This window comes from Hermetia illucens, chromosome 5, assembly GCF_905115235.1.
Source record: "Hermetia illucens chromosome 5, iHerIll2.2.curated.20191125, whole genome shotgun sequence".
Taxonomy (NCBI): Eukaryota; Metazoa; Arthropoda; class Insecta; order Diptera; family Stratiomyidae; genus Hermetia; species Hermetia illucens.
Window position 1 is genome coordinate 49329350 of NC_051853.1, and position 22672 is coordinate 49352021.

General features: G+C 41.5%; 1 protein-coding gene across 1 annotated transcript in view; it reads left to right on the forward strand.

The window, feature by feature from the left end:
- Window positions 1-22419, forward strand: part of LOC119657792 (homeobox protein OTX2-A-like) — a 66128-nt gene extending 43709 nt beyond the window's left edge. The window contains exons 5-8 of the mRNA XM_038064875.1: window positions 9740-10026; window positions 10093-10207; window positions 21750-21974; window positions 22049-22419. Of these exons, the coding sequence (XP_037920803.1) occupies window positions 9740-10026; window positions 10093-10207; window positions 21750-21974; window positions 22049-22147 (726 nt within the window). The 3' untranslated portion in view covers window positions 22148-22419. The remainder of the gene's footprint in view (window positions 1-9739; window positions 10027-10092; window positions 10208-21749; window positions 21975-22048) is intronic.
- The last annotated feature ends 253 nt before the right edge of the window (window positions 22420-22672 follow it).

A 22672-nucleotide genomic window follows, 5' to 3' on the forward strand; every position in this document is an offset into this window, starting at 1 on the left:
AATACATGAACACATAGTTACACATCAATAAGTGTGCCCCGATCCGCCAACCGCGGTCGAACTTAGTGAAAGATCTTACAACTCCTCACAGGTCTCTCTATCCGCCACACGCATTTTTCGCAGAAACTGTTACACCGATTGACACCAAATTCGGTGTAAGGGTGTGAACTGTGAACGCTCACGCATACAGTGAGTTACATCGTCCTAGGTGGAATTTAAGGTGGGGTCTCCATATATGCAAACGGGGTGTACATTTTTCTTTCAATAAATATAGTCATCAAATATAGTATGAAAATCAATGAAAGGTCTGGTTTGATACTTTCCAAATCTGGTCTCAATTTTGACATTTAATGCACAGCGGGGGAGGGCATTGACTGAAAAGTGGTCATTTTGTTCATGGGCCCATTCTCGGAACCCATCCAACCGAAAAATCTTAAAAACATCTATACGGTGCCTAGGCTCCGAAATATCATCCATACCAATTTCCGTTGAAATAAAGTTAATAATAATATATTACCATAATTTTTAAGGTTTTGTTTGCAAAACAAATCCTTATTAAAATCGGTTCAATGTCTGTCTGTCTTTTTTTTTAAAGGAGGTGGAAATCGTCAAAAGTTTCTGGGCTGGGTACGCCAGAGTGTGAGATTTTTACTCACTAAAACCACCTCCGACACCCCGCCCCCCTTACCCCGTGGAATCACCTTTAAGTATTACATCACGGGGCGGAGTTAGTCTACTTTAGCTAGGTCTCCTTCCGTCTTCCCGCGGGGTTCGTAACCGCGCCTTCCTCACTTCTTCTGCTTTTCGCAGTTTTTCCTGGATTACAGCAACCATGCAATTGATCGCATCCCAGTCTTCCGGGCAGGCTACCATTCTCCGGACAAAACTTTCCGGTGATAGCACTTCACCTAGAGTTTCCTCTAGGTTCCTCCTTTCTTCCACGAACCTAGGACACTGGAAGAAAACGTGCGCTGGGTCCTCTGGGACCCCGTCGCAGTTTTCACAATTAATTGACCTGTACAGGTATTGGCGGTATCCTCCATGGCCGGTGAGAAACTGGGTGAGATTATAATTGATCTCCCCATGCTTTCTCTCCAGCCACTCCCCAATGGAAGGGATCAATCTGTAAGTCCAACGACCCTTTTCTGACTGTTCCCATCGCTGTTGCCATCTGCTTATGGATCTCTCCCTTTCGGCTTTTTTACCTGAGATAAGGGAGAGATGGACCTGGTGTTATAAATGTTCATCATTTCGATTGCCAGGATGTAAATCGCCATCATTTCCGAGATGACAAACGCTGCATCGTCTGAGACGATCCTGAAGGCAGAACACATCCCTACGGCTGTTCTTCTATAAACCGTACTCAGCTTATGTGTATTGCCTAACATCTGCAGTGCTCTTCCCCAGACTGGGACTGCATACAGCATGATAGAGCTCACCACCCTGGCTATGAGGAGCCTGCAAGTATGCCGCGGGCCTCCTACGTTCGCATCATCCTTGCCAGAGCAATACTCGTGGTGGATGCTCTTTTACAAGTATGCTCTATGTGCTGCTTAAAATTAAGTCCTCCGTCTATCATCCCCCCCAAGTATTTGATGGCCGGCTTGGAAGTGATGATACGATTCCCGACTCTAATGCAGGCGTAATTTCTTTTGCGGTGCTTAGTGATGAAGACCGCTTCCATTTTTTCCTCCGCGAGTGCCAGTCCAGCACTCCCTAACCAAGCCTTAACAACACTGATTGCTTCGCTCTCCACCCTCGAGATACTTTACGACCATAACCAGTGCTATATCATCGGCGTAGCCCACCACCTCCGGAACCGAAAGGTTGAGTACATCATTATACATGATGTTCCACAGTAGTCGGTCCAGTACAGAGCCCTGTGGGACACCCGCGGAGACAACGTACTCTTTGGGGCCATCATCAGTATCATACCAGAGTGTCCGCTCTTTCAAGTAGCTATCTATAATAGTGGCGAGGTAGGTGAGAACACCAATCGTCGCCAGAGACTTTCGTATAAGGTTCCAATTGGCCGAGTTAAATGCATGTCTGTCTATCTGTCTGTCTGTCTATCACACGCACCTTTCTCAGAAACGGTTATACCGATTGATACGAAATTTGGTGAGAAGGTGGGAACTGTAGACGCCAGACATGCACTGAGTGACATCCTTCTACTTTGATATTTAGGGGAGGTCCCCATACATGTAAAAGGGGGTTGTAAACATTTTTTTCACCGAATATGGTCATGTGGGGTATCAAATGAAAGGTCTCGATTAGTACTTTTCGAAGCCTTAGTTCTTAGTTTTGAGATTTGTTCGAAACGCGAGGAGTGGAAGGGGTGGAAAATGATGATTTTTTTAACGGGCCCATTCTCAAAAACTATCCAACCGAAAAATTTGAAATAATTCACGAAGCTGGCTCTATATGGTGTCCAGGCCTCAAAATACTCTCAATATTGAGATCAGTTCAAATTAAGTTAATAATAGTATATTACCATATTTTTGGAAAATTGAGTAAAACTCATCATCATCATTATCCCAGAGTTATAAAAGTAGTAGTATAAAATATAATATGAAGCTTATTATTCCCAATTTTGATCAACACCGTAGTATTAGTAACAAAGTTACAGTAGCTCAAAGGTGTCTTTACCGTGCAAATTTACAACCCAAAGTACTAAATCTGACATGCTGAATGCATATACATAACGGGCTACCATACGTACAAAGGGGATAGTGCGACACTAAAATGTACTCACAGAAAAAGCAAACAAAACCTTTCATACCTGAAGCCCCCAGCTTCCGGTTTCTCGACTTGTTAGTAATTGTCTGCAAAACCCCCTTTAAGTCCATCCTAGAGTCATGAAATTTTGTAACCATAGAGGCTATAATATAGAGAATGATCATACCATACCGAAATCGCGCTATTACTAACAAAGTTATAACAGGTCAAAGTCGCTTCAATGCAAATTCTAAGACATATATATACATTACGTGATAGATACTATTGGGAAAAATGTCCACTCAAAGGTTTTTGTATAGAAAATACACAAATCCTTTCATACCTGATGGGTCCAGCTTCCGGTTTCCCGATTTGTTCAGAATTCCAAATGATGATCGTTTTTCCGAGGAAACAATAAAAAATTTTCCTATAAATTTGCATTACTATCCAACATAAAAATTTAGTCTACATATTTTTATGTAAATAAATCCAAGAGCCGTGAACTTGAGCAATAAATCATAGGCAACTAACTTTAAAATTACTGCATTCAGATTTATGCAAATCTAGATTTATTACTGTCAAAAGATATTATCAAATTGACAACAAATTTTTGTTTATCACGCAGAAAGTTATGTGTGATAATTAAACCGAAATTGTCTCGTTTTCAATGCTTTTCCAAGACCAAAACATTCCAGTTTTGGAACAATAAAAATTTATCAGGCTTTATTTTATTTGCAATATTTTTTCATTTGTCTTCCTGGGTAGTTTGTGATTTAGGCGAGCTACTAGACGCCAGCCATTATTGCTGGCTGCTGAATTTATTTTTAAAATCGACATCTGCCCACTTTTTTTTCGTTATTGTCCCTCTTCATTATTTTATTATTGTAGTTTGCGAAAAGTGGCATGGTCTCTGCTTAATCCGACATATCAATTAATTTCTCTCCGCTCCTCGTGCCCAGCAGTTGTGATTATATGTGTTTAATTGTAACAATAAAAAAATATTTTCTATTCATGAAATGCAGTCAATGCTTCCTTTGGGAGGTGCACCTATGTATGAGTGAATATATAAAAACGGTATCTACTGCAGTCCGCCATAACTATTGTGCGTTATTCAGGTCTCCCTACTATTTCTTTGCTCGAGTTCCCTTTAACAGTTAAAAAACTATTGGATACGTGTGCGTGCATTTTCACATTATATTTTAATCCAGATACGCATGATATGTCGAATCGGTGTCCCTCGAACAATTTACGCACGCATGTGATCCTTGCTCAATGGGAAATGAACGAGATTTATATGGGTGAAAAGTCACGTCTTGTGACCGTGCCATCGAATAATTTACAAAGTGTAATTTCGTAGGTGCAAATTATAGAAGAATACGCCAGAATGTCAATCAGAATGAAGACAATCAAATGATTGGACAATGTATTTTTGGCAGATATTAATTTTATGACATCGACAAAAGATCTATTTCAAACAGAAATGATTTTTTTGTTTTGAATAAATATTTATTATTTGATTCCAACTATACACTAGAAGCTTCAGATACATTTCAACTAGTAAATTATTTACATAATTCTGTGCCAATGCTGGAAATTTAATGTTTTGGCGTTAACTATTTGTTTTACACTTTTTTCTCAATTTAAATTAAGTTAAAGCGCAAATTTTTTGAGTGGTGATCAATATTAATTTAATTTTTGAAATTTTAAAATTTAAAAAAAAAGTCAAAATATTCAATCTGATGCTAGTGTAGACGCCTTTCCGAGGTCCAGGAAGTCAACTCTTTTCAGCCGCTTGGACTTCCGATGAGACAAGGAACCATTGTGTTGGGGTGACTCTTCAGTCTGGCTAAGTGTTTAGCAGCGGAACACACGATTTCCTCCACTATTGTCCTGGTCTCTAAGTATTTATGAAGATCGACGTTGCGGAAATACCAAGGAACACGGTGAAGAACCCACAAAAAATGTTTGAACTTAAGTTTAAGTTGTTGATTTTTCGCCTCTATGTGTCGTTTCCAGTTGAATCTTCTATCGAGGTGTACCCCCAGGTATTTGGCGTTAACCGATTGGGGTGTAGCGATGTTGTTGATCTTCACTTGATTACAATTTCCTTTTCGCAAAATGAAGGTTCCTTAAATATACGTCGGCTCGTTAACTTTCATCTTCCAAATTTGAAACCAGCTTTCTGCTTCCCCTAGATGGGATGGGCAAAAAAGCTATTTTTGGGTCTGCATGTGAACTTAAGATTGCGGTGTCATCAGCAAAGGTTAACCCGCTAAAAGGAAATGCGACCGTGTAGATAAGATACAACTGGAATCAGCGTTTCGTTAATAGATTATGGAAACAACCAGGAAGTAAATAAAACTATTAAAATGAAAAGTTTCCAATTTAACTATAGAAATTTATTTATTTAAAGGTAGCAAACACGTGTTTCGGACATAACATGTGTCCTTCTTCAATGCTGGTTTTGTAATCATTTATTTTACTTAACTCTAAATCTTATATACTCCAATCTATAATATTAGACCAATTATCTAGTGTGTGGACTTTCTGTCTTTTTTAAACAAAACCTTATTAAAATCGGTTCAATGTCTGTCTGTCTGTCTGTCTGTCACAAGCGCTTTCCTCAGAAACGGCTATACCGATTGACATGAAATTTGGTGAGAAGGTGAAAACTGTGGACCCCCAGACATGCAGTGAGTGATATCCTTCTATGTTGAGATTTAGGGGGGTCCCCATACATGTAAAAGGACGGTGTAAATTTTTTTTTCACCGAATGAAAATGAAAGGTCTCGATTAGTACTTTTCGAAGCCGGTCTTAGTTTTGAGATTTGTTAAAAAGGCGGGGAGTGGGAGGGGTGGAAAGTGATAATTTCTTTAACGGACCCATTCTCAGAAACTCCCCAACCGAAAAATCTGAAAAAATTCATGAAGCTGCCTCTATATGGTGTCCAGATCTCAAAATACTCTCCATATCGATATCTATTCAAATTAAGTGAATAATAGTATATTACCATTTTTTGGGGGAAATTGAGTAAAACCCCCTTAAGTTTATCCCAGCGTTATAAAAGTTGGTAGTAGTATAAAATATAATATGAAGCATATGATCCCCAAGTTTAATGATCATACTATTACTAACAAAGTTACAGTAGCCCAAAATTGACTCCCCTGTGTAAATTTACTGCAACTAAATATCAATATCATATTGAAGTGGCTAGTCAGACAAGCTAAATGCAAATACATAACGGGCTACATACAAATGGAATAGTCTACACTTAAATATACTCACAGAAGAAGCAAATAAAAACTTTCATACCTGAAGCGCCCAGCTTCTGGTTTCCCGACTTGTTGTATAATATCCACGTTGTCCCATGAAATGTTATGGCCGCTACCTACTCTAATGCTCGATCTTATTGTTGTCTTATCATTGATGCCTAACAACGGCGTCAATTGTTTCCTGTCATTGACAGCCTGTTTTTTCCTTATTATGGCGTCTATAATGTCGGTGCTGTATCCGTTCTTTTTCGCAGTGTCTTTTATATAAGCCAGTTCTTTGATATATCTCGATCTGGTTAGGGGGATGTTTAGGATTCTATGTACCATGCTGTGGAAGACTGCGAATTTATGCTGGTGTGAATGGAAAGAGCTGCTAGGAATGACTCGTTGTGTGATTATGGCTTCCTAAATGTATTGAACTCGAGGTCTTCCCCGTTTCTATAATAATTATTTTGATATCCAGGAATGGTATTTCTCCCATTTGTTCAGTCTCCATGGTGAATATAATATTTTTATGGAGCTGATTTATTTTTCCTAACAATCCATTCAACAGCGATTTGTCCACAATGGCTAGTACATCATTAACATATCTAACCCAGAAAGTGAGCATTATCCCACGCGGTTCTATTAGTTCCTCTAGAACTGCCATAAAGAGTTCTCTTAGTAGTTACCCATTAAAGTCCCTGCGGTGGTTTTGTAGTATTCATTCCGGAAGGTGAAACAGTTTGCACTCATACATATTGACGTTAGCTTTGTATATTGGCGATTCTCCCTCTTTTCCTTGGTTGAGGTGTGGTGTTTGTTGAGCCTCATTTCGAAGTTCTGTAGGGCCTGTTTGACGGATATACTCGGAAAAAGTCCTTCACATGAAACGAAACTAGCATTTCATGTTGCCTAATTTTAGCATCCTTCAGCTTCTCGACCATCTGGAAGCTGTTTTTTACGGCATATTTGCTACGATAGTCACCGATAGCGTTGACTTCTTATAGTAACCATTTCGCAATATTGTAGGTAGGGGAATTAGTGTCCGTTATAATTTCCCATGTTTCGTTACCATTTTTATGTACCTTAGGTTGTATTCTAAACCTAGGCAAAGAGGGATTAGGCATGCGTAATGCGGCTATGTTCTTGACAAGGTCAACACAGGGATTGGTCGTTTGATTTTGTTTATAAGCCCTGCGTGCCAAGCCTTATCGAATGCTTGTGCTACATCTAGAAATACTGCTGTGCAATATCTTCTGCCTTCGAGAGCATTGTTTATATCTGATTTTTTGGTGGGGATGCTGGGAGTCCTGAGTCCGCATCCACTAGATGACGGACCCGACCACTTGGGAAGCAACTTACTTCCTCTCTTGTAGTCCACGCACTCCTTTTTTTAAATTAAATACCCAAGTTTATCAAAAATCTTGACTGACGGTTTCGTCCAGGGCAGAGTCAACTCATCAGACGCTGACTCACCTCTGCCCTGGGAGCAGCAGGACCGAAAGTAGCGATAGGTGGTAATGATGAGTTCAAACCTTTTTTTGTTGAGGATGCTGGGAGTCCTGAGTCCGCATCCACTTCATGACGAACTGCGGAACTGCTGACGCAATAAACCCTGCGCCGTTACTCATGGAGAAACACCGTGATTTTTTCCTAGTGTCTAATAGCAAAAATGGAATGATCGTCTCATGCAACACCCTTCCAGATTGAATCTAAGGACAACTGGGCTAGTGATGTGACAGGTTTTGATCACATCCGAAATGAAGATATCCGCGATCGATATGGGGTTGCACCGATCATGGAAAAATTGGAAGAGAGAGGCGTCTTCGATGGTATGGTCATATAATTCGCGCTAATGAGAATTCACTTGCCAAGATTGGTCTGAACATCGAAGTCGACGGTAAGCGATCAAAAGGCCGGCCTTAACAACGGTGGCTTGATACGCTGGATGGGGATTTGAAAGCCTGGTGATTATATCCAGACAGGTACAGGTACATTTGATAGAACTAAATGGCGAAACCGATCACGATGAGGTAACGCCGCTAGTGAACGGGACAAAGGCTGGAGAAAAAGAAGACTTCGTTACATACTACTATCAATAAACCAGTAAATCCACTTGCCCGACCAGTTTCTAAACATTCTCAGCATGATCAGTAATATGGTAGCGAGTCTCTCTAAGTCATCCCAAGAATAATGAGTATATCAACCCAGCTAAACATTTCTTCGATTGGGCCATTTATCATCACTCTGGATCAGTTTAAGAAATTTCAAACTTTATTTCAATCGTTTACCTCCGAAATAATCCAGTCTATTGTATTCTTGCATTGAAAACCAATCAAGTCTCAAAGGAAATTAGTTTAAAGATAGTATTGTACTGGGGTCATATTTTCGCAATCTTTTTGCCGCTCGTAAGCCTTCACAGTAAAAAGGAAAAAAAAGTTTCATAGCCTCGTACTAAAACTAATCTAAAGATGAGAAACTCTGTCAAACAAATAAAAGCACACCTAAGAAGTTTACAACAAAAAATTCAATGAAATCTGCAATAGGATCACTTGTTGATGCTTCACCTCCAGGCTAGGTGTTGCGGAGGGCTAGGTGTTGTGGATGGCTTCAGTGTTAGCTCTCACCTGATTGTCAGAGGGATTCTGGGTGGTGTTGTTATTCGAGCTCGGAGCACCATGCCAACGAGATAGTGATCCGAGTCTATATTGGCCCCCCTATATGCTCTGACATTCATCAAGGCTGAGAGGTGGCGGCTTTCGATCAACACGTGGTCAATTTGGTTGAAAGTAGTCCCGTCTGGAGAGGTCCACGTATGTTTGTGGACCGCTTTCCGCGCAAACCAGGTACTTCCAACAACCATTTCGTGCGATTCTGCTAACTAAATAATCCGCAGTTTATTATCATCCCTAGTCCCTACTTGACTGTTGAAATCTCCAAGTATGATTTTGATATCATACTTGAGACAGGCTTCGAGAGCCCGCTCAACTGCCTGGTATGAGCATATGGGGCTATCCGGCCTAGCAATATAGCTGAGAATATCTTATAGATGGTGCTTTGATTGCTGCACTGTGGGATATCTCCCTTTTATGTATGAGACAGATAATGCCTCTCTGCCAGTCGTCAGGCATTGATTCGCTATCCCACACCTTGGACACAGGTTGATGAACCGCTTGGTGTAATTGGTTACCCCCCTATTTAACCAATTCGGCTGTAATTCCATCGGCTTCTGGCGACTTATGGTTTTTAAGCCGGTGGATTGCACGGACTGTTTCTTCCATGCTTGGTCGTGGCAGCATTTGTCCGTCCGCAAATCAGATTTCAGATCTTTGTCCCGGCAGGATGAGCATCGAGGTGTATAACGCTTCATCTTGCTGACTTGTTGGTAAAACTTGCGCGCCTGGTGCGATTGCTCCCTGTAGTTTTCGAGTTTACAAACCTGTTGGTTCTCCCAGGCTTCCTTTTTCCGCTTGCCGTTCTTCGTGATAAGCCTCTGCGCGTGCCCGCGTCTTTTGGGAATGCCGCATTACTCGGTATGCAACATTCTTCCGTTGCTTGCTTACATTCATCGTCAAACTAGCCGCTCTTTTTGCGGCTGGGGCCGTATTTATAATAACGTTCTTCAGGTGATTGGGAAGATCATTTGTTGATGCTTAAGGCTTGCCATAATAAGGGTCGAAATTGTACATACAAATGCATTTACTTTCTTCAATAGGTTATTTAAAAATAGCAACTGAATTCCGATTTATTTCCGATATATTTTCAGGTCTGGTTTAAAAATCGTCGAGCAAAAGCACGTCAAATCCAAAAGCAACATCAGCAACAGCAGCAGCACCCACCGTCTGCATCATCCAATACCAACAATAACGCAAATAGTGGCAATTCTCGCACCGCAAACCAACAATCCAGCAATAGCACGTCCGCAAGCAGTGGCGAGACAATTTCAGCGAATTCCCAAGTAGGCAAATTGCGGGCAATATCGACGACGAAACTCAAAGGAATTAGCACCAATAAATCCATAACGCCAATTTTGCACGCCAATAACAACAATAGGTAATGCAGTTCCCAATTTGAAAATGTCTCCGACTTGATTTGATGAAGAAATTGTTTCTGTTTCAGTCACTCAACCGATTCATCCACGGCAACATCCAATTCAATTCTGCGGGACTCTCCGAGCATTTTCAAGTCTACACAGAATCATTTCTTCATAGGCTCAAACACCGCGTCTCCAGGTGTAAGTATAAGCTTTTACCGGTTTGAATTTCCCCTATCAAATACAACAACCATTACCACTTTCTTTTGTTTAGTAATTGAGGACCATTTGAAATATGGCTGGAATTTTAAGAAAGCATTACTAGTACTGCCTTCTCTTCTAATATGGACATTAATTAAATCTGATGACATAAAAAGCCGATTCAACTACCACGTAAATGACACTGTTATCATGCACTCCCCATTTTTGGTACTCATGTTGTTTATTTATTTATTATCGAAAAATAAACACAGCAAACTCCACTTACGTATTGTCCTCACAAGGAGCAAAAAGAAAGAATCGAAACCTATGCGTGAAACTACTGAAACAAGCCTGAATACAGGAAGCTGGTGCTTCGGGTATATAGGGTTTTGTGTTCATCTTATGTGAAAAACTTTCTACGCACATTTTTCCATTCGTATATGGCTAGACACCCAAAATAATCCTTAATATTTTTTTTTCAAACTACAAGATATACGTACATATTACAGACGTTATTTATGCCGAATACTATCCTTATCAGGCACGCACATAAATTGATCGTACAAATATTTAGAATTTACTTCGTGCGCAAAAGCATGGATATGTACATATGCAGTATATATACTGAATACCGCTGATTTAATGTACAAATATATCTATTTGAATTAGGCACTACCCCCTGTGCGGAGTTGTCAAATCTCCCATCAGGCACGTCTCTTCGTGCGCATAAGGGAACGCTCCATGGATGCGTTATGGGCATGCACACGCACACGCACGCATCAGGAGATGTGCGTGCATGCCTACGCGCAGACCGGGTAGGTGGGAAGAAAATGCTCACCCATGGGCAAAAATTGGCTATGGGAAGGACACACAGAAATCAAACCAAATATGGAGGACGAGAAGGGTAGTTTTTTTTTACGGTCCAGGGCTTCGGAAACCCAGTACCGGCGGTTTTTAGGAGTGGGCAAGCGGGCTCCCGGCCGCCGATATCCAACGATCGCAGTGCCTCTGTAGTGGGAAACTTGGCTATTTTGGCATCTAATGCTACAAGAGATCTTAGTGGAGTGGAAATAGGATCCTTTTCGAAAAAGCTCAAAACTTGGGAGGCCACCACTGAAGACAACTTTACCCCTAGGCAGTCGAAATTCGTCGAGGGACTCGGAAAGGAACTTGGAGAGTCCCCGGACTGACATAACTATCGATGCTGTAAAGTCGATCGTGGAAGGCAGCAAACTGCAACAGCGTTTGTTTCGTTGGGGGAACCCATAAATGCACTCTGTGAGTTCATTAAAAAGACGCGGAATATCCACCAAAATATCAGGGCTCTGATTCGAGATATTAAGTTGTCTTATATTAAGGCCCAAGCGTCATGTGGCAGGGTCACACCGGAGATGCAAGATAAGTGAGAGCGCACGCAAATGAAGTAGGGATGGAATAAGTGAATCCCTTGGTGCCCAATAAGAGGCCAAGAAGAAAAAAGCCTCCTCGCCAAAGAAAACTGAACCGGCGAGGGTTCCGGGTGGTTCTTCAATTACGGGTCCAGCTGTGACAAAAGGGAAACAGCCTAAGGCTCATTAACTCCTAGGAATGGACAAAGGTGGGCGACTAAAAGCGGCATAAGGAGAAAAACAAAACTCGTCCGGAAGTAATTATTATTTCCAAGAAAGATTTCCGAAGAGGAACTACGAGAGGTCTGTGGCCGAATTGGAGACAGTAAGGCTCCAGGATTGGACAGGATTCCGAACAAAGCCCTGAAGTTGGCTGCTAAAATCAGGCCCGCATGGTTCATAAGTACATTTGAATCATGCATGGTTGAAGGAGTGTTTCCCGCTCAGTGTCTGTTAGACACTATGGAGAAGATGTTGGAGAGGGTAATATACGACAGGCTGCTTCCGTTCGTCGAGCTAGTGAGTGGTCTATCGGGACGGCAGTATGGGTTTCGTAGAGCGCGGCCCACGATTGATACCATTGCAATGGTCGTAGACCTAGCCCGGGAGGCATCATCCGCTGATAAGTGCTGCGCGGTGGTAACACTGGATGTCAGGAATGCCTTTAACTCAGCCAACTGGGGTTGGATGAAGGCCACCCTAGCTAAACTGGTTGTCCCTGCTTACTTAGCTCGGATAATCGAGTGTTACCTTTCGGAGAGACTCCTTTGGTGCGAGACGGACGACGGGCTGAAGGAATATATTGTGACAGCGGGTGTTCCTCAAGGCTCCGTACTGGGTCCCTGCTGTGGAGCATAATGTATGACGGAGTGCCCGGCCTTCACGTACCAAGGGAGGCAACATTGATTGGTTTTGGAGACGACCTGGCAGTGGGAGTAGTTGCGAAAGACCACCAAGACGTGGAGCTATATGCAAGTGAAACCATTCATACTATCAGGGCATGGCTCCAAATGGTGAAATTGGACCTGGCGGAAGATAAAGCGGAGGTGGTCCTTATTACCAATCGCAGGAAAAACAACACTGTCAAAATCCGCGTTGGTAATCACGACGTCGTTTCAAAATCGATCATTAGACACCTGGGGGTAATAATCGATGCCAAGTTGAACTTCATGGGTACCTGGACTATGCTCGCGAAAAGGCAGCAAAGGCTAGTTCATCTCTAACAAGGATGATGCCAAATATTGGAGGGCGAAAATCTTGTCGCCGGCTGCTTACCGCATGGTTGGTGGAATCCATCCTGCTATACGCGGCTCCTCTCTGGGCGCGCGCTCTCGATTAAACAACGATCCAGAGAAATGTAAGCTCTGCATACCGGCCAATCATGATGAGGCAGTTTGTGTCATCACGGGAATGATTCCCTTGGATCTTCTGATGAATGAGGCACACTGTCTCTACCGGAAAAGGAGGGTGAGTCCGGCCGAAGTGACAGCGGGCTTTCTAAAAGCCACTAGGAAGGAGCTGTACAGGAGATGACAGCAACAGTGGGATAATTTCTAAAAAGGCCGCTGGAACCATACACTGATGATGCGTCGAGCGCAAGCATGGAAATTTAAATTACCACCTAACGCAGTTCCTTACGGGACACGGTGGATACAGGAAGTACTTGCATCACTTCGGATTTGATGAGTCTCCAGACTGTGCGCTTCGGGTATAAAGTTTTTGTATTCATCTTATGCAAGAAACTCTCTATATACAATTTTGCATTCGTACATAGCTAAGAATAAAAAATATGCCGTCATATTTTGCCAAATTTCAAGATACACATATATACATACATATCGATGGCGTAAATGCTGTATTCATCCTAAATAAACAAACATTGTCTATTACCGCATTAGGATGCATACATACATATGTCCGCAACTAAATTGATCTAACGCATCTTCACGCATTTCCACTTTACTCCGTGCACAAAAGCATACATATATATGTTATGTACGTAAATTAAAAATCTCTGGTAGCTAGGTGTTGTCTATTATATTAGTTACTATCCGCAAGCTTTATTAGCACACACATATACTTGCACATGCGTACTTGGAGTAATTGACCCTGATATGTAAAAAACTAAAAAAAAGCCAAAAAAGGGAAACTAAAACGTACCCATGGACCCCTGCATTCATATAAGTTCACTTTATATAATGATGACGTCATACACGTCGTACGGTGCCATAAATTTACCTGAAATACGAAATTTTCGCCTTCAATAACTTTGTTAATAATAGTCGAATTACCATCAAACTTTTCAGAACTATGACCTATATTATCGCCAATACTGATGGCAAATTTTGTACTTCTGAAATGACCTTAAGGGGGGTTTTCCGATAAATTTCTAAAACATTAACGTTTTGAGGCCTAGATTTCATATGGGTGCATCATTCTGGTTTCTTTTTTTAAATTTTTCGGTTGGATTGTTTCTGAGAACGAGACTTGTTTCACTTTTTCGAGCATTTTTCACCCCATGTCAGAAATGAGATCAGTTTCAGAAAGTACTAATCATTTAATATCCCACATGACCATATTCTCTGACAAAAAAATACACCCCGTTTCGTATGTATGGGGAGCCCTCCATCAAACTCAACACAAAATGGCGCCACTTGCTGAATATAAGGGAACACCACACAGACCACATCTCATCAAATTTCGTGATAATCTGTTCAGCCATTTCCGCGTAAATCGGGTGTAACTGATAGACAGAGGGACGGACAGACATTGAGCTGACTTTAATAAGGTTTTGTTTCACACAAAACTTTAAAAAATATGAATTGCTAGCACAAAGAAAGTGAGTGTTTGTCAAACATTCAAGATACGCCAAAATAGTGACCCGAAACATAAGGGGTGAAAAACACGCATGTGGTAGCGTTCAATTGTTCGAAGCTATTCAAAACCTCTCCACAATCCTCTAAGTGCAATATTATTGAAAACCTACAGGATTGTGTCGATGGTAAGATTTACGAATGTCCCGGTGGGAGACTTTGCGAAGGTACGAAGGTTTTGTGTAAAACAGAACTTTATTAAAATCAGTTTACTACCTGACTGTCTGTCTGTCGGTCACACGCCTCTTTCTCGGAAACGGTTATAGCTATTGACACCAAATTTGGTAAAAAGGTGGAAACTATGATCGCTCATCCATACAGTAAATTACATCATTCTACGTTGAATTTAAGGGGGTCATCCCGTGTGCCAGGTTGGGGAAATCGATTTTTTTTGATTGAATTGTATCTATATATAGTGGAGAATATGTGGGCAAAGGGATTTTCCAATATTCCGAGTCATTCAGAAATTACAGTGTTAAACAGTTAAGGAGTTTGCAGCCGCGGCTAGAGTACTGGGTGAGAAAGAGCATCGAATCTTTTTTTACCTGTTAGTTTTTTACCTGAGCCTTATAAATTCGAACATAGGTATAAATATAAAAAGAAGGAAAACCAATGAATTGTCTAAACTTATTTGCTGTTTGTAATAAAAAGGATAATTCCGTCTAGAGTGAGCACTGAAAGGCTTTCAAGCTATACTCAGTTATATTTTGTTGTAAGTATTGTTCTGTTTGTGTGTTCAGTGATTTTTTTAAATGGATCGTACGAAGGGAGATCGCTTTAACGTTCAACGTCATGTTCGCACTAAAAAATGAATATTTCATGGGAATCGATAGTTATCAGAGAAGAAAAAGGAGAAGGAAGGTGGTCAAAGGGTAGTATAGGTCCCAGGGCGAAACGCGGATTGGTACCCACGATGGAGTATAAAATCTGGGAAATGCCTGCTGAACCAACACCAACAGCTCTACTACCAAACCCTATCTCCACCTCCACGTGATGGCGGCTGGGAGCTCTCTCTTAACGAAAAGCTGCAGACAGAGAAGGATGAAGGCGAGTCTCTCGCGCCTAAAAACGGGACAAAATGAACCAACTGGTCCTCCAGGTTGGGGGTTGGTTAGGGCTGACAACCCTACACGGAAAACAACATGTTGCGAAGTCACAACAGGAGCCTCGGACTGGACGGACTACACAACGATGAACCCGATAACGACAACGGAATAACGATTAGCGCATTTTCTCATGGAAAGTGCGCTCTCTGTACAGAGATAAAGCTGATGAGCAGCTAGCCGATACCCTGTTCCAATAGGGCTGATGTAACAGCGTTACAGGAGATGCGTTGGACAGGGACCGGTTTCCTCGAGAAGAGTCGCTACACCATGTATTATAGTGGCCATTCAGTAAACAATGTGTTCGGAGTAGGTTTCTTAGTCAGTCAAAAAATGAAATCTGCTGTTATCGGCTTTGAAAATACAAGCGAAAGGCTATGCACTCTGCGTTTGCGAGGCAAGTTTAGAAATATAAGCCTCATAAACGTTCACGCCCCTACAGAGGAGACTGCAGAGTCGGAGAAGGATACCTTCTACGAGGCAGTAGAACGAACCCTCGAAGCCTGTCCAGATATGATATCAAAATCATACTTGGGGATTTTAACAGCCAAGTAGGGAAGGAACCCGTATTCAGTCGATACGTTGGCTCCCATAGCTTACACGAAAAAACAAATGATAACGGACTGCGGATCATTCAATTAGCAGGGTCACACGAAATGGTTGTTGGAAGTACCTGGTTTGCGCGGAAAGTGGCCCACAAACATATGTGGGCCTCTCCAGACGGGACCACTTTCAACCAAATTGACCACGTGTTGATCGAACGCCGCCACCTCTCAACCTTGATGAATGTCAGAACATATAGGGGGGCCAATATAGACTCGGATCACTATCTCATTGGCATGGTGCTCCGAGCTCGAATAACAATACCACCTAGAATCCCCTCTGATAATCAGGTGAGAGTGAACACTGAAGCCATCCACAACACAACCCTCCGCGACACCTATAAGAGGGAAATGGATCCTGCAATAACCGCAGTCAACAGAGGACCTGGAGATGAAGCATCAACAAATGATCTTCACAATCACCTGAAGAACGTTATCATGGATACGGCCACAAACATACTTGGCCGCAAAAGGAGTCGGAACGGTTGGTTTGACGATGAATGTAAGCTAGCAACGGAACGGAAGAATGTCGCATACCGAGTAATGTTGCATTCTCAAAGAACGGGGGCACGCGCAGAGACTTATCACGAACTCCGTCGAGCGGAGAAGCGACTTCACAGACGGAAAAAGGAAGCCTGGGAGAACCAACAAGTCTGTGAACTAGAAAAGTACAGGGAGCAACCGCACCAGGCGCGGAAGTTTTACCAACAAGTCAGCAGGATGAAACCTTATACACCTCGATGCTCATCCTGCCGAGATAAAGAGGGAAATCTGATTTCCGACAGAATGGGCATATTAGAGCGATGGGTTGAGTACTTTGATGAGCTACTGAACAACCAGAACATCGGCGAGTTGGAGGTCCCGCCAACTGAAGACGACGGACAAATACTGCCACCACCAAGTTTAGGAGAAACAGTCCGTGCAATTCATCGGCTAAAAAATCATAAGTTGCCAGGAGCCGATGGAATTACAGCCGAATTGGTTAAATATGGAGGCGACCAGTTACACCAAGTGGTTCATCAACTTGTGCTCAAGGTATGGGACAGCGAATCAATGCCTGACGATTGGCAACGAAACATTATCTGTCTCATACATAAAAAGGGAGATATCACACAGTGCAGCAATTATAGAGGTATCACGTTGCTGAGTACCATCTATAAGATATTCTCCACTATCTTGCTAGGCCGGATAACCCCATACGCCCAGAACATCATTGGCCCATACCAAAGAGGCTTCACTCCAGGCAAATCAGCAACAGATCAGATTTTCTCTCTGCGGCAAGCGATGGAAAAACTGTTGGAATATGGACAACAGTTGCACCATCTGATAGCATAGCCAGGGTAAAACTGTACACGGCCATGAGAGAATTCGGTATCCCGACGAAATTAATAAGACTGACTAAGCTGACCCTGACCAATGTGCGAGGCCAGATAAAAGCAGCAGGATCATTCTCAAGACCATTCGACATCAACAACGGTCTACGACAAGGGGATGCGCTATCATGCGTCCTCTTTAACCTGGCCCTCGAGAAAGTGATCCGTGATGCTGAGGTAAATGCAAGAGGTACGGTCCTCTTCAAGTCCATCCAACTACTGGCCTATGCTGACGATATCGACATCATGGGAAGAACCACCCGAGACGTACAAACTGCCTTCATCCAGATCGAGCAGGCGGCAATTGAGGCGAGATCTTGGCCTGCACATCAATGAAGGCAAGACAAAATATATGGTGGCAACGTCAGCACCGAAGACGAATCAACCAACAACATCAAACCGCACTGGTCAAACACAAACACGAAGAAGAATAAGGATAGGATAGGACCAACCGATAACAACTACGATGATAAAATCCTCGCACGGTTGTTGTCAGCCAACAGAGCCTATTTCAGCTTACAAAGACTGTACCGCTCGAAACGTCTCACCATAGGGTCAAAGCTCTTACTGTACAAGACTATGATCTTGCCAGTCCTCATGTATTCCTCGGAAACTTGGGTTCTTAACAAGAAAAATTGCGAACTCTTGGCTGCGTTCGAGAGAAGAATCCTCCGAAGAATTTTTGGCCCCCTACATGAGGATGGACGATTCCGTAGCCTACACAATGACGAAATCTAAGAGCGGTACCATGACAGTCCGGTCGTGGATAAAATTCGACTCAATAGGTTACGGTGGGCGGGTCACTTAATCCGTATGGATGAGGATGATCCCACCCGGAAAGTCTATAAGGGCAATATCTATGGTAGAAAAAGAAGACGAGGCAGACCCTGCCTAAGATGGAGCGATGGCGTAGGTCAGGACGCCAGACAGCTTTTAGGGATATCGAATTGGTGGACCTCGGCGCAAAACCGGGATGTCTGGAGTTCCTTATTAAGGCAGGCCTAGACCGGAAACCGGTTGTTGCGCCGTTGATGATAATGATGATGATGAACATGGATGTTCCAATTGCGACAAGTTTTGTATATTGTATATTGGATTTTGCTGGAGTTTTCTCCGGTATTTCTGAAAATTTCTGCAAATAATAAAATATACGTAGTAGTAAAAAAGGAATGCGTAGGACATGTCGAGAAAAGAATGGGAACGCGGCTTAGAAATGAAAAGAAGAATCACAAAGACATTGGTGGAAAAGGGGCTGGAAAACTTACTGATAAGGTTATTAATGACCTCACTACATTTTTTGGGCAAGCTATTCGTCGACACGCAAATTCGATAGAAGGAATGAAGCAAAAATAATAAATGTTCTACAGACGAAAATCCTCAGCATCAAAATTATCCAGCAGGCGAGGACAGTTGGTGCAAATGGCGCAAAGCGGAAACTAAAGGAGAACTGGATAGTTTCCACCACGAGAAGGCACCTTTGACTGAAGAAGTTCAAAAAGTCATCAAACCAATCTACGAAGATTTGTCACGAGATGATCTCTTGAACACATGTTTAGGAGCAGAGACCCAGAATAACAACGTGCATTGATCTGGACTTTCGCTCCTAAACACCTTCATTCTGGGGCCAAGGTCGTAGAAATAGCCACTTTCCTGGCTGTAATTATTTTCAATGAAGGATTCAATGGCATTGTCAAAATCCTAGTGACAATGGGATGTCAAGTTGGTCACATATGTCGGGTTTATGCCGACCGTAATGAAGCGCGAATTTGGCGGTCCGAACGACGATCGACTGACCTCGCTAAAAGAGCCAGAATTGAAACCAGAGAACAACAATCGGCCTTACAAGACTTTTTTGAAAAAACGGAGGGTGCTCTCTATGGACCAGGTGTAGCAGATTAATGGTGAATTAAAATTTTACTGTTGATAATCACATTTAAATTTTCAAATGCGTTTTTCTCGAAACTGCATCTTGAAAATCGGTTGCCACCATAGCTCAAAATCTATCCAACCAAATTATTTGAAATTTTCTCGGCTTCTTTAATACATATTTCTACGGTCCACAAACTAGGATAATTGCAATCGGACGGGTCGTTTTTTTTATTCATAAAAAAAGACGTAAAAAAACACCCAAATTCAAAAAATTAAGTTTAAAAGCCCAGCAAAAATTTACCTTTTAATATTTTCTAATTATCCTAGTTTGCGGACCGTGGAATATTGTCCATATTAAAATGCCGTTTAGCTTTTTTCCCTCAGATGAACACAGCGCCCTCCAGCGTGGCAGCGGAAAAACACCTTTTTTTGGAGATGGGTGCATAAATTGACACGTATTCCGACAACTAGCTACGATATCAACCTGAAAAATCTATTACATATACTAGAAATATCAATAAACATATGGTGAAAAAATCACGTTTCTATCTTTATCCAGTCCTTCAAAATAATTTTTCAAAAAAAGCAAAAAAAAACGGCCTTCACACGGGATGACCCCCTTAAAGGAGGGTGGGTGACAGCAATACATACAAAAGGGGGGCGTAAATTATTTTCACCAAATATAGTTATATGTATGGGGATGTAGATTATAATATAGAGCATGATCCTACCAAGTTTGGTGGACACTATTACTAACAAAGTTAAAATGAGTCAAAGTTGCCGCTCCTATGCAAATTGAAGACTTTGAATCTCAGTATAACGCGAAAGTGGATATTCCCAGATAATACATGCATATATTACGTGCTGGGTATGATTCCGTAGCCTACATAACGACGAAATCTATGAGCCATACGGATAAAAACCTGCTCAATAGATTGCGGTGGGTGGGTCACTTAATCCGTATGAATTAGGATGATCCAGCCCGGAAAATCCATAGGAGTATTATCTATGGCAGAAAAAGAAGACGAGGCCTGAGATGGAGTGATGACATAGGTCAGGACTCCAGGCAGCTTTTAGGGATATCGAATCGGTGGATCGCGGCGCAAAACCGGGGTGCCTGGAGTTCCTTATTAAGGCACGCCTAGACCGAATACCAGTTGTTGCGCCGTTGATGGAACAACTAATGGAACAAATGTCCACCTAAATGTTTTTATAAAAGAAATACCCAAAACCAGCTTCCAATTTCCCGACTTGTTTGAGTTTCTAATGTCATTATTACGATTTTTTAGCATTGTCCGAATTTCAATTCTGGATACGAAAATAGAGTTTCTTTTGTCTTTCGCCCTCAGTCACGGTTTTGTTTTATCTTTTTTCATTAATTTTTTTTGCAATGTATCCAACAGACTGTACGTAACGTTCCTTTAAGAAAAAGAAACACATACAACTCCTTTTTTCTGAACACCTTATGTATTTCATAATACGGTATCCGGATTTCATTTTTGCCCACTGTATATATATTTTTAGCCACCCTCACCGTACCATTATTGACCACATAATATTTCCAAGGCCTTGAAACTTTGTTGATCTCACTCTAGAAATGATAATTCTAATTTGAAGAGAAACTAAAACAAAAATATCAAATTAGCTTATCTCAATAAGCAGAATTTTCGATACTGGTTTGAAAATAAATCGGGAAAGGTTCAAGGAGTAATCATATTTCTAGGAATAATTTACCATTATTTCGTTGAAGATGACTTCAGTAATACTGTAATAGTAAACTCTGGAAAACACTTCAAAATATTGATAATCTTTTTTTTTCTCGAATTTCAATTAAAGATTATTATATCACCAACGCATTTCAATGGATTTACTGATGAAAGGAAAGAGTCCCTGACCTTGTTATCAGTAGAAATACCGGTTTTCCCTGGTATTACCGCTGACCAGACCTGACAGTTCGTGACTTTTATGAGATTTGATTCGGTTTAAGAAACGAATATGAATTTCCAAAAAAACGAAAACTTAAGGTATTTTGTGTTCGGCTTTCACGCCTATTAAACTGTGCTTCCTACAACAAAAGTCATCCTAAATTGAGTTCATATTATATACATATGTATGTACGTATGTTTGACACCTGGGAAGAATACGAAACTAAAGCTAATCTTAGCGAAAGTCACCTCCTGGGTTCACGCCATCCCTTTCCGTTGAATAATAGTTTTTGTGCCGGGTGAAAAGGCCCAATTCGCCCCGTCAAACAAGACATTATTATTGCAAAATATTTATCGAAAAACACCATAAAACACAATATTTAAATCTACCTTCAAAATTATGTTCTAGATTCCTGGATCATACTCTAGCAACAATTCAATATGGTCTCCAGCGGCAATAGAAAATTCATCGGCCCTAGGAGCGTCTTCATCTCCTCTTGACACAAGGACAACGGCGTGGAGTCAAGCAGCTGCCGCAGCAGCAGCGGTATCATCCCAGACCAACTGTTATCAGAATTATCCTGGCTACTATTCCAACATGGACTACATAGGATCGGCCGTGCAGCAACAACTGGTCTCTACAACCATTTTCGACAGTTTAGCTCCTCCCAGCTAATAATACAATTTTGTTTTTATTTTCATTGACAGGATAACGCAATCGAGACCGGGTGGATGAAGTCCCGGGAAGAAAACTGGTTTTACAATAGCGCATCAACTAATTGGGACTCACATAAATCGAATAAATAATTTGGAAATTTGGGAAATTAACTGGAAAACGTGCATATTGGTTGGCATATCGGCTATGAACAAATCATATCATCTGAAGTGAAAGTTGTTGTAGCAGCAGATTATCGTTCAAATTGTGTTCGGGATCTAATGTCAAAATCTTAATTTTAATGAGCATATCAACGAAAGAATGTTTTAGAATTAAACGGAGGATATTATTGTAAATTTTTTCTTAGGGAAATATGGTAAGAAAATTAAATCAAAATGTATATTTAACTAGAATATTGTTTATAAATTCGTGGATGTAAATAAATGAAAAATATTAATTTCAAAATGCTCCACCGTTTATGAGTTTTTAAGCATAAGGACATGTAATAAGCTTCCGACACTCTTTACTCGACTCCCAGATCTGATACTCATACGGAAATTCTGGGAGTCCGAAATTTGTCCCAAACAGTGGAAGAAGGGGATGATCGTTAAGAGTCCAAAGAAGGTCACTCGTTTGGGCCTGCCCTCACAAAAATATTGTAACAACTGAAATAATCC